Here is a 13,480-nt window from a genome sequence, read left to right on the forward strand (position 1 = left end):
GTGCGTGGCGGGGGGAGGGAATGGTTCTCTTAGAGCTTCTGGAACGCTGACCCGCAGGCTTTCTCCATGCTGAATCTGGCGCTCCGAATGTCCAGGCTCAGCTGTGCCGAGGGGCTCTGGAAGGGGCGGGGTGGCTTGGGCCGGTGGCTAAATTACGGGCCCGGGAATTGCAACACTTTGTACCTTAGCATCGGAATGCATGATTACAAAAGAAACGGTGTCGTTTGCGTGGAGTGGGGGCTGGGGGAGCGTGAAGCGAATGTGCCGTTTTGAAACCAAAGGACCGTAAGCGCTTCCTCTCTCCCTGCACGAGACCCTCCCGCGGGCCCGGCTGCCGCCTCTGGACTGTCCGGAGAGAACATGGCGGCCCCCGGCGCCCGGGGCTCCAGCCTCGCGGGCCTGCTCCCGGCTCAGACATCTCTGGAGTACGCCCTGCTCGACGCCGTCACCCAGGAGGAGAAGGACAGCTTGGTCTACCAGTATCTGCAGAAGGTGGACGGCTGGGAGCAGGACTTGTCAGTGCCCGAGTTTCCGGAAGGTGAGGGGCAGGCTTCGGGGTGGGGACCCCTCCCGGAACCTCCCCTTCCTCGGGGACTGCGCCCTCCCCTGCAGCGGGGGGCGAGGCAGGGTAGTCCGGCCGCGCGGGGGCGGTTCGCCCGCTGTGCCGCTTCCCCCGGGCCGGAAGCGGCGGCAGAGGGTGGTTTTCTGGAGCGCGGGGACGTGCACTTTCGTCACTGTGTCCCGGGCCCTTGCCCGGGCCTTGTGTTAACTTAGACATTCCACGAATGCTTCGTGGGTCCGGTTGGCGACGACTGAAATGTCCATGCCACCCTGTCGTTGCAGTCTGGTTGCCCAGCGTCGTCATTGCCATCCTCTGTGCATCATCCTGACACTTAGCACGTCTGTGCCACCCACCTTTGTGAACACTTCAGGGGACTAATTAACCTCTACAACCCGCTGAGGCTTCTTAACAGACTTATTTTATAGTTGAGGAAACTGAGGCACGGGAAGGCTAAGTAACTTCCTTAAGGCTTCACAGCTAATCATAACCGCCAAAGTCAGACTCTACAGACCCCGGGTTGGCAAGTATCTTAGCTGTGCCACACTTCTCCGTTCAAAGTCGTGACATTTGTCATTCTTAAAATCTGAATCAATTATGGCCAGTCAACAGGGTGTGAATCCCAGTTCTTTGAGTGCTTGGAACACCAGGGAACTGATACTCGCAGTAGTGCTATTTGGGAAGCACATCTTGCTATGATAAACGAAACCGTACTTTCCCTTCTTTGGTTGGGACTGGCATTGTTTTGTTGGTGTTGGCGTGTCTCCTGGCATGACACTGAAACCACATGTATAGTTAATCGGTTGGATATGGCAGGGTTCAGTATCTCCTGGGAGGTATATCGGAACCTCGCCTCTGACAACAGAGTCTCACGTGTCTTTCCAAGCCTTTTGCTCCTAACTTCAAAAATGGTTTGTTTGTTTTTTTTCCTGTTGCTAATCCTAGGCTGGATTTGAAATGTTGTGGAATTATTACAAGAGAATTGGGTGCGTGACTGCTTAACCCATCAAAGAAATTAAAGAGATTATATACATATATGCATGTTTATTAAAAAAAAAAAAAACTTTGTAAGAAGTTACATAGTACAGCGTTACAAACTAGTCACCAGTGAGGTTTGGGGGCAATGTTTTTATTTTCTAGTCTTGTTTATAGTTATACTGGGTGTATTTTATTACCATGAGATTTGACCTTCGTGATTCATAAATAATATAACAAAATATTCAGGCTTCGTATTTGACGTAATCAGATTTTCTGCTGGAGCTGATTATTGAGCTCAGAGTATTAGGTAAGAGTTTTTCTTTGGTTTCTTTATCAGTGAACTATAATCGAGAAGTCATAAACATAACGCAAACAGTATGCTTTGTTCATTTCTTAAAAGATGTAGGTGTTTATGGGAAACTGTGGTGTAATGGATGGATTCAGACAGATTTGGGGTTAAGTCCTAGTTATTTCATTTGTTAGCTGCATGACTTTGAGCAAGTTACTTGATTTCTCCAAGCCTTACTTTACTACCTTATAAAATAAACCTAGTATTTACCTTTCAGGTTAATTATGTGGGTCAGAGGTAATATATCTAAAGTTCTTAGTTCATAGGAGATCTCAATAAATGTTGGCAGCTTATTTTAAAATTTGAGAGGGACAGAGACACCACGTGGATAAGGGGCAGAGAGAGAGAGAATCCCAAACAGTTCTGCACTGTCCCCACAGAGCCTGATGTGAGGCTCGAACTCACCAACGGTGAGATCATGACCTGAGCGGAAACCAAGAGTTCGAAGCTCAACTGACTGAGCCACCCAGGCGTCCCAAATGTTGGCAGCTTTTAAAAATTATATTCATTGTTACTGTAAAATTTAAGCATGGTAAGAAAATAACAGATATTTAATAATAGTTTCCTTACCCCCCAATCTAAGTCATTCTTGACTATTTACAGAAAATAAATTTAAAAGACAGATTCATAAATATTTTGCCATTAAGATATGAAATATACATTAGTTTGAGGTTTTATGTGATTACTTGATCTGGTATGCAATTAACACTTTATAAAAATGCATAATTAAGAGCTCACTCTCACCTAAAACCTCACTAAGTTGGACTATTAAAGCAGAAATACTGGTTTGATTTCGATTTTTTTTTTTTTTTTTTTTTTTTTTTTTTTTAGAATTTTGTTTAAATTGAGTAACTCTAGTTAATGCTATTAGGCGTTAGCTGTTATTATACACTTCTTCCACCTAACTTTGGCTTTCAATTTCTATAAAATATTTCCAGATACCTGCTCCGAGGTACAATTAACGGTTTTAGTGGCTGCATTTACTTATAAACCACAAACTCATTATCTTTGTTTTTCTAAATTGGTTAGCTGTGCTTTTAATATTTAACAAAATCTTTTAATTATTAACAAAATTGTAAGTCCTACTCAAGCAATTATATATTCTGATTTACAAAAGTACAGATTAATGAGATTCCATTTCTCTTTGGAGGGAGGCAAACCCGTTCCTCATCAGTGTTAATACTGCCTCCATGAAATCTGTGATAGTGTATTTTGCTTAACTTTGCATTTGAAATATTTTGTGGCTAAGGCCTCCTTCAAATCCAGAGCATTTTAGTTCTTAGGAAATTAGACATTTTGTATGTTTATCTTTATATTTTAACACTTTGTTCCTTTTTGAATTTAGTCCTGTCTTGCTGTTCTTAAGATTGAGCTTCTTTCTAAAAAGCTCCTTTGAACCTGATTGTGTACTTAGGTCCTCTTAATATTTGATATTGACTCTTGTTTTTACCTACATGCGTTGATCTTGTTTTCTTTCACACACAGACTATTCTACTTCTGAAAGAATTTAGTAGCTTTTTCTTACTATGTTTGCATATTGCCCCATAATAGCGTCTTTCCCATCTTGCCCCACTGCCCTATCCCCTCCTTGAAATAATAATGGTTGATGTTTTAATGGAGAGTTTTAGATAAATTATCTTTGCCTTTTCTTTTTATCGTAATTTATTTTGTAAATTTCAGGATTAGAATGGCTGAACACTGAAGAGCCTATTTCTGTCTACAAGGATCTGTGTGGAAAAGTAGTCATCCTTGATTTCTTCACCTACTGCTGCATAAACTGCATTCATCTACTGCCTGATCTTCATGCATTAGAACACACATACTCTGATAAAGGTACCTGCCCTTTAATTGGTTTCTAACAGACTGTCCCGGCGTGGGCACTGGAGTAGTGGCTGACTCATTCGCTTATAGGAGAATGAACATTTGGCACGACTTCAATGATTGCAGAAGTAATTTCTAATCTGTGATTTAAGGACTCCATGCACTTTTTCGTGAAGAGTTACGCTTAAAGATAATGGTTTGCCTTCCTCGAGAACCAGACTTAATCTATGTTTCTTCTCTGAGGTTAGGTCATGATTTACTCTTTTATGATCAAGTATTTTTAAAAGTTTGTCTTGTATATTTAGACTGAACCGAAATTTTTTCTATGAACAAATGAAACTTGTGTCTCTAATCTTACACTCTTCACACTAAGATATAAAGATAAAAGTTCTTATTAGAAAATGTGATTAGACTTCCTTTCATTTCAAATGCATACAGTGGAATGCAAAATATTATAACAGATACCTTTTCTTTGACCCTATTTTATTAAAAAATGACTTATAAAGGTTAATGTTTTCCAAAGCACACTAGGAAATCCTCTTTTATGGTATTATAAATTCTGAAGATGTAAGAGATTATACTTAGTATTTGCTTTAGAACTGAAATTTTTTCAGATCTTTTTCCTCTTGTTTACTTTTTTCTGAAAAAGAGAGCATATGGGGTGAATGAAACTAATTAAAGGTTCCATTTAATTAGGCTTAAATTAATGGGAGCTTCACACTTGGAGTGATTAAAAAGGAGAGAGGGTCAATGATCTTAGAGTAAAAATCGGAATAGAGTATACATGCACAGAATTGAAAGATATCTTGGTTTTAAAAGGGGGTGATTAAAAAAAAAAGGGGACTGATAGGTTAAAATCTTCAGTGCAAGTAAAACCTCTGATGCTTACAAATTGTAATATATTGTATCTTGAAATTGCCAGTCACTGAGATTTATCAAGAACTCCAGTATTCCTGGGAACTAATTTATGTTTTCAAAATTTCATCTGTATTGATTTAAGAAATAAGAGCGTCTCGTTATCTACTAGTTTTGGGTGCCTGTGTGTCTTGGCCAAACTCCTATAAATAAATATATTTATTGAGCATGTAGTATGTGCAGGGTACTCTGCTAACTGAGGAAATATGCAATAGAGTTGAACAAAAAGCATTATGGAACCTGAGGAAAGGCGTAACTCACTTTGCCTAGAAGCATTGGAAAAGATTTCTCAGGAGACAGGCTGGAACTTGAAAACTGAGCAGGCAGGCGTACAGCTGCAAATGAAAAAGGAGCCGGAGGAAGCAACAGATAGACAAGCAGGGAGACATGGAAAAGTGGGTTTCTTGGGGAGAGGTAAATGATAGTTCAGTGTGGCAAGATTGTAGGGGCTCCTGGGAAAGACAAAAGGATAGGAAGGTACATTAGGTGCAGACAGTTGTGAAGGGTGTTGTTACTAAGAATGAATAGCTTGGACTTTGTCTTCCAGTGAAGATACTGAGGTGTTTCAGGTTGCTTTTGGTTTGTTGGTTTGTTGCTTTAATAAGAGGATGACGGTAAGATTTGTGTTTTAGAAAGGCGCTGCAGGTCTGGGTTAAGAATCCCAGTGAACTGTTTCCATCCTTAAGACCATCCCTAAAAGACTGTATTTGGTAACTTAATTGGTTAATTCCACACCCGAAGCAAATTCAGACTTCTTGGAATGGATCCTCGTAACCTTTTTACCAGTTTACTGGGAGCATCATTTTTATAGCACATCGTGACAAAAAATAAAAACTAGTTTTGCATCCACATATACTTCTGGAAAGTAAAATACTTGAAGTGGTCCCAACAATGTAATTTCAAGGACATGTTCAATAATATGCTACTTTATGAATGCCAGTAACTTAGAAATGTTTTTATATTGCTGAAAAGATATATTCAATTCATCTTCACAAAAGCAGGCATACCCAGAGATTATCACCTGAAAGTTCAATAAGCTGTCACTAAATTAATATGCTTTCTTACAGCGATGTGTCTTGTCTCATTACTATCTGCTCTGTTTCTGAACATGTTTGCAGCAATGCTAATAGTTCTTGAAGTGACATTCAGCAGCCTATTTTAAATTCCATGGAATATTCAGTTCATTTTATCAGTAAGCAAGAAATGCTCAGCTAAGTGAGGGAAGTGCTTATTAATTCAAAAACAGCCTGAAAGGAGTCCAAATTAGGACCCAGTTCCTCTGCTCTAAAACAGCTTTTAAAATCAAGTTTGTAACGGTGACCAGCATCATTTTCCTAATAGCATGAGACATTATAAATGCCAGAGTCTAAAGTAAAAAGATATTTAATAGTAACGTATGGCTCTTATCTTCAAAGATTTAAGAATGTAACTGCCCTAAGCTTGTAATTAATCCATAGTAATTCAGCACATGTTTACATTAAACTGACAGGTACCTTAGGTGGTTTTTGTTTTTGTTTTTTTTCTGTTTCTACTTGAGAGTTTATAAACATGTTTTTGCCTTTTATGCTGGGTACCTTAATGGCATGTTATTATATAATATCCACATGTAGCCCAATGGCTATTGAGGACAAATGCTCTTGTTTTATAAGAAAACATTTATTAGAGAAACTATTTTCCCTATAGGGAAACTATATTCCCTAATATTTGCCATATTTTAAAATGTGACTCCTAGGTGTATGCTAATGTATAGTTAAATCAGAATTAACCTAAACGCCAGAGTACCACCAGGTAAATGCTTGCATTCTCACTATGGAGGAGATGCTATTTTTCTGTTTTATACTTTATTGAAAATTAGAAGAATGCAGTTCTAATTTCATAATGAAACTAAACCTTTCTATGAGTCAGTATGTAATTTGATTGTGCATCGGAGTTCCCCAGACCTTCCCTGGGTTCGGTAATTCTTTAGGAGGACTCACTGTTGTAATTTATTAACAGCTCAAGGATACAGAGTGGAGGCAGCAAAGGAAAAGGTGCCCATGAGAGGCTAAGTCCAGGGGAGACCAAACACAAGACTTCCACTCCTAGTGGACTCCTACAAGACCACTTAATTCCCAGCAAAGAGTTGTTAGAGCACATTTGAGATGTTACCAGGGACTCTTATTAAAGACTCAGCAATCGGGGTTTTTACTGGGGGCTGGCCAAATAGGCAGCTTCTGCCTGGTGGCATGTATGAAGATTCTAGAGTCCCAGAAGGAAAGCAAGGGTTCAGCATAAACCATATTATTTGTACCAACAGTTCAGGCATAGTGAGACACTCTTCTCCATCCTGAGAATCTCAGGAACCCTCCTGAAATCCAGGCAAGGGCCAGCCTTATAAGCAGACCTTGGAAGAATACCAGGCAGGCATGCCATGTTAACTCTTGTCTGCACACTATATTTTCGTTTTGCAGCAGTACCTATATTATTCTGTTTTTAAAATAGTTAAAGTAAGGGGCGCCTGGGTGGCTCAGTCGGTTAAGCGTCCGGCTTCGGCTCAGGTCATGATCTCACAGTTCCTGGGTTCGAGCCCCGCCTCGGGCTCTGTGCTGACAGCTCAGAGCCTGGAGCCTGTTTCAGATTCTGTGTCTCCCTCTCTCTCTGGCCCTCCCCTGTTCATGCTCTGTCTCTGTCTCAAAAATAAAATAAAAACATTAAAAAAAAATAGTTAAAATATGAAAATATTGGTCAGTTTAGGATGTTTCAGGAGAGATGCAGGGTAATGCAGGGTCAGTTTTTGAAATTCTAAAAAAAAATTTCAAATGCTTTGGCTTTGTGCTTTAGTGTTCAGTGATTTTGATCTTTTCATATCATGGTTGCATCTCTCAGTATTAGACCTAAAATCCTACTTCTCCACACCCTTCTCTCCCCTCAGGGTGTTCTGGCCTCCTGCATTCCTCAGTGTCCCTGTTTCTCTTGCCTTAAGGCCCTGACACTTAGCATTCATTCTGCTTGGAATAATGTTATCCTTTCTTGCCTAGTAAAGTGTCATGCTTGTCTTTTAGATCTCAAAACGTCTCCATCTACAATTTTGTAACCTGTAAAACTCAACTGTTTTCAATCTTCCATTTAAGTAGGTTATTACACTGTTTATGATTAAACTATACACTCTACTATATAATGTATAAAATACAATGTTGTACTTATTACTGTATATAATTATAATCTAGTACAATTCTGTATATCTATATCTCTGAAAAATAAGACCTTTGAAGATTTCAAAGTGAGTTTTTGAAGTTATTTTATCACTGATATCTTAGAAGCAGTTATTCTTTTTATACAGCTTGCCTTTCCCTCCCTTCCTCCCTCTCTTCTCTCCTCCTTCCTTCTCCGTCTCTTCCTTTCCTTCTATAATTTATTTTAAATGGAGTGTTTTGATCCCTGTGCTGGCAAAATATTCATATAGTGAAGAATCTTTGACATTCTATTTTTATTGTGTACAATTAACATAAAAAGCAAAATATCTTAAGAAAAATCTCCATACTTTAAGGTTATTGACACTGAAAAAAATGGGAGGCATTGTTATTTGGAATTGTCTTTGTAGATTAATATAGATATTCTATTTAGACAATATAATATGGTTTATATATTGTATATATATATATAAATTTCTTCAGTATTTATGCCCTGTCTATTCATCATTTTATTTTCTACTAAGTACTGTGCTAGTGAATAATAAAACATGCATGGTCCCTAAATAATTAATAGGAATTACAGTCTAACAAGGGCAAGACTTATAATCAGATACTCACAAATATTTTTATAATTTCTGATTAGTACTAAGAAGAAAAATTACAGGTGCTATGAAAACAAATAATGGAGTTTAATCTGGAGGAAGTAAAGAAAGCTTTCTTAAGAGTGAAAATTAAGCCTGAGATGTAAAAGGAAAGTATGGCTTTACTAGGTGAGAAAGGGTGAAGAACATTCCAGGCCAAAGGAGGATTGTGTGTTAAGGCATTAAAGCAAGAGGAATAATGATATTCTGGAGGAATTGAAGGAAGGCCAGGTTGCTCTAACACCCTGAGGGGAGGGGAAGAAAGGCGTGGAGAACATGCTGGGGAGATGAGATTTAGTTTTCACACAAAGAACAATGGCAGATTTTCTGGAAGAGGGTGACAGGATGAGATTTGTGATTGTTTCAAGATCTGTCCCACTCTTGGGGCGCCTGGGGGGCTCAGTCGGTTAAGCTTCTGACTTCAGCTCGGGTCATAGGATCTCAGTTTTTGGGTTCGAGCCCCATGTCAGGCTCTGTGCTGACAGCTCAGAGCCTGGAGCCTGCTTTGGATTCTGTCTCCCTCTCTCTGCCCCTTCCCCACTCGTGCTCTGTCTCTGTCTCTCTCTCTCTTTCTCTCTCAAAAATAAACAAACATTAAAAAAAAAAAAAAAACAGTCCCATTCCTGGGTAGGTAACTAATTAGTGGACAAGACTAGATGTGAGATCTGTGACAAGGCTGTTGTGCTTCCTATGAGACATGATAATAGCTTGAAACTAGTTATAGAGGGATAAGATTAATAAGATTTGGTCATGGATTGAATATGGGTGATGAGAGAGGGCTCTTTGGTATAACAGAGATATCCTAGGTAGGTTTTTGGCTTGTATAATTGGACAGATGACGGTGCCATTTGGTGAAAGGAAACGCTATATAGCTTTGGAGGGGAAAGTCATGAGTTTGGTGTAAATTATCTCTGAGACTTGCACTTCATTATCCATATGCCTTCCATCACTCCTAGGGCTAACAACCTAGATCCTTTAAATCCTTTGCTCCCCTTCATTCCCTGTCCTAGTCACTTCTTCAGTCTCCTCCATCTTTCATACACTCTGTCTTCCATGTGTTTTGTCGCCATGGAATCTCCTTCATTGCTCTCTTCACTTAGTTAACACCTTCTAAAGGCAAACATCTCCCATTAACCTTCACTTCTTCGAACAAGTGTTGGCTATGTTGATCAGAGGGAATAGATGGATGTATGTCTATTTTGGTACATAGTATGTATGTATGTATGTATATCACACATGTAAAATATAGAGAGACGTGACTTGGATTCTTAATTCATTGGGCTGTAAGTCATTATTTAGATATTCATATTGTCCCTGTTGGATGAATGGGATCCTCTTCAAGCTGTCACCTGTGTCCTTTTGATCCATGCTTCTCATTCTCCGAACACTTCCTTGTCACAACAAAATATTTAAAGATTCCTCTTATACTTTCCCAGCCCCTTCCCTGAATCAGCCATTTCTCCAAAGAGCTCTGATTCTGTTTAGTATTGAATATTGGGAATGGGTTTGAGAAACCGAGATCTGGGTACATGCTGCACTCATTGCTACTGGGGTGTCTTTGCTTCTAGTCCCTCCCAACTAGTTAAAAATTGCTTAGACTAATCCTCCCCACTCCCCATGAGGTTATGTTGTTCATTTGAAGTACAGCTAGATTCATTTGTTTCTCTTTTTATTTTTAGTTGGTTATATTTGTTTTTGAGTATGTAAAATCTTAGCATGGTCCTGAAAGTCAGAACTATACAGAAAGTATAGTTCCATCTACTCATCTCTCTACCTGTTTCTTTTCTTTTCTTTTTTTAAACATTTATTTATTATTGAGAGACAGAGACAGAGACAGACAGAGCATGAGCATCGGAGGGGCAGAGAGAGAGGGAGACACAGAATCCGAAGCAGGCTCCAGGCTCTGAGCCGTCAGCACAGAGCCCGAAGCGGGGCTCGAACTCACGGACTGCGAGATCATGACCTGAGCCGAAGTCGGACGCTTAACCGACTGAGCCAGCCACGCACCCCTCTACCTGTTTCTAGTTTCCCATTCTTTCCATCCCTTTCCAACATGATTTCTATTTTTTTATTTCTCTTTAAAAAAAAAAATACTGGGGCACCTGTGGTTGAGACTGTTAAGCATCTGACTTCGGCTCAGATCATGATCTCACTGCTTTTGAGTCCAAGCCCCGTGTTGGGCTTCTGGGCTGAGAGCTCAGAGCCTGGAGTCTGCTTCGGATTCTGTGTCTCCCTTTTTCTCTGCCCCTCCCCTGCTCCTGCTCTGTTTCCCTCTCTCAAAAAGAAATTAACGTTAAGAAACAATTTTAAAAAATACTAACAGTGACCTACTGTAGATGTTTTTGAGTGTTTTGCTTTTTTAATGTAACAATTTATCCTGGAGGCCACTTCATATAGAGAATTTCCTGATTATTTTTATAGAACTCCATTTTGTGTGTGTGTGTGTGTGTGTGTGTATGTATGTGTGTATATATATATATATATATATATATATATATATATATATATATGTCGATACACCAGAATTTATTCACTCACTGTCCTGTTCTATGTATTGGCCCTTAGGTTGTTTCCAATATTTAGCAGTTACAGTGAATAACCTCATGATATGTTTTTGTATTGCTGGTGGCATATCTTGGGGGTAGATTCCTAGTGGTGGGATTTCTGGGTCAAAGTTAAATGCGTATAATATAGTTTTGTTGAGTATTGCCACATTGTGAGCCAGGAGGGTTGTACTAGTTTGTGTTCCTAGACTGTGAGGGTGCCTCTTTTCCCACTGCTGCTCCAGTAAAATGTATTGACGTGTTTTTTGTTGTTTTTTTTTTTTAATATAATTTATTGTCAAGTTGGCTAACATACCGTGTATACAGTGTGCTCTTGGCTTTGGGAGTAGATTCCCATGATTCATAGCTTACCTACAACACCCAGCACTCATCCCAACAAGTGCCCTCCTCAGTGCCCATGACCTCTTTTCTTTGCCCCCTGGTCCCCTACCCCCATCAACCCTCAGTTTGTTCTCGGTATTTAAGAGTCTCTTATGGTTTGCCTCCCTCTCTGTTTGAAACTATTTTTCCCCTTCCCTTCCCCCATGGTCTTCTGTTAAGTTTTTCAACTTCCACATATGAGAGAAAACTTGGTATCTTTTTCTGACTGACATTTCATATCACTTATTTCATATCACTTATCATAATACCCTTCAGTTCCATCCACGTTGTTGCAAATAGCAAGATTTTATTCTCATTGCCGAGTAGTATTCCCTTGTATATATAAACCACATCTTTATTCATCAGTTGATGGACAGCTGGGTTCTTTCCATAATTTGGCTATTGTTAATAGTGCTGCTGTAAACACTGGGGTACATGTGCCCCTATGCATCAGCACTCCTGTATACTTTGGATAAATTCCTAGTAATGCTATTGCTGGGTTGTAGGGTAGTTCTATTTTTAACTTTTTGAGGAACCTCCACACTGTTTTCCAGAGAGTCTGCACCAGTTTGCATTCCCACCAGCAATGCAAGAGGGGTCCCGTTTCTCCACGTCCTCTCCGGCATCTATAGTCTCCTGATTTGTTCATTTTACCCACTCTGACTGGCGTGAGGTGGTATCTCAGTGTGGCTTTCATTCGTATTTCCCTGATGATAAACAATGTTGAGCATCTTTTCATATGTTGGCCATCTGGTGTCTTCTTTGAAAAAGTGTCTATTCATGTCTTCTGCCCATTTTTTCAGTGGATTATTTATTTTGCTGGTGTTGGTAAGTTTTTTATAGATTTTGGATACTAACCATTTATCCGATAGGTCATTAGCAAATATCTTCTTCATTCCATCAGTTGCCTTTTAGGTTTGTTGATTGTTTCCTTTGCTTTGCAGAAGCTTTTTATCTTGATGAGGTCTCAATAGTTGATTTTTTGCTTTTATTTCCCTTGCCTATGGAGATGTGTCAACTAAGAAGTTGCTGCAGCCAAGGTCAAAGAGGTTGTTGCCTGTTTTCCCCCTAGGGTTTTGATGGTTTCCTGTTTCACATTTAGTTCTTTCATCCATTTTGAGTTTATTTTTGTGTATGGTTGACACACTTTTTTAATTTGTACTGATCTAATAGGTTAAAAAAAAATGGTATCTTTGTGTGGTTTTATTTATTTTTTAAGTAAACTCTACACCCAACATGGGACTCAAACTTATGATCCTAAGATCAAGAGTTGCATACTGTACTGAGCCAGCCAGGTACCCCTTGATGTAGTTTTAAATTACAGTTTAGAATGTGTTTGAAAATCTTTTCTTGTCTTTGTGGCTATTTATTGTAAGTGGGGTTTTGTCTACCATTCTATACTCCCAACTGGCTATTGTGTAGGTATATAAAAGCTGTTGATTTTTATGTTAATTTTGTATTCTTTTTTGTTGTTGTTAATTTTGTTCTGGTTCCTAAATCTTTTACTATTTTGTTTAGTTTTGTAATTGATTCTCTGAGGTTCCCCTAACATGCTATGTTATTTGCAAAGAAATTTTCCAAATCTTATGTCTGTAATCGATTTGTCTAATTTTGTTGGCTAATACCCCCCCCCCCCATTCATTATTTAATAGTAGTAGACAGTGGGCATCTTTGCCTTGTTCTTTATCTTATTTGGAAATACTTACTATTTTTCTCCATTAAGTAACAGGCTGTTTTTAGGGTTTAGTTATATTTTATTTAACCAATTAACAAAGTATTGAGGAACAAATTCAAGTAAATTATATCTCAATATACCTGATGTTGAAAAACGAAATCTCTCTCTCCCATTTCTGGTTTTGGAGGAGAATGGAGGCCACCTAATTTTGAATCTCCCCACTTATCTTTTCCTCTCCCTCAAACATAAAAACAAGGAGAATAAACAAAACCACACTTGATCGTGCCTTCAGCAATACTAGAAGACCGAGCATATCATGCTTTCACACTACCTGTAAGTTGAGAAATAAACTGAATTCCATTAAAGGTCCTCTTGCTGCAAGCCTGCAGGTGCTAGAACAGGGACGGGGGGAATTTGAAAAGACTCCATGGGGAAAAAAAGACTCAAT

At 39.1% G+C, this 13,480-nt stretch overlaps 1 protein-coding gene across 1 annotated transcript in view; it reads left to right on the top strand.

Annotated features, from left to right (window-relative positions):
• Window positions 1–154: 154 nt before the first annotated feature.
• The window catches only part of NHLRC2 (NHL repeat containing 2), a 55,497-nt gene continuing 42,171 nt past the window's right edge, over window positions 155–13,480 (top strand). The window contains exons 1-2 of the mRNA XM_058697848.1: window positions 155–538; window positions 3,567–3,719. Coding sequence (XP_058553831.1) covers window positions 361–538; window positions 3,567–3,719 — 331 coding nt within the window. The 5' untranslated portion in view covers window positions 155–360. The remainder of the gene's footprint in view (window positions 539–3,566; window positions 3,720–13,480) is intronic.

The sequence above is a fragment of the Neofelis nebulosa genome, chromosome 13 (genome assembly GCF_028018385.1).
Source record: "Neofelis nebulosa isolate mNeoNeb1 chromosome 13, mNeoNeb1.pri, whole genome shotgun sequence".
NCBI lineage: Eukaryota > Metazoa > Chordata > Mammalia > Carnivora > Felidae > Neofelis > Neofelis nebulosa.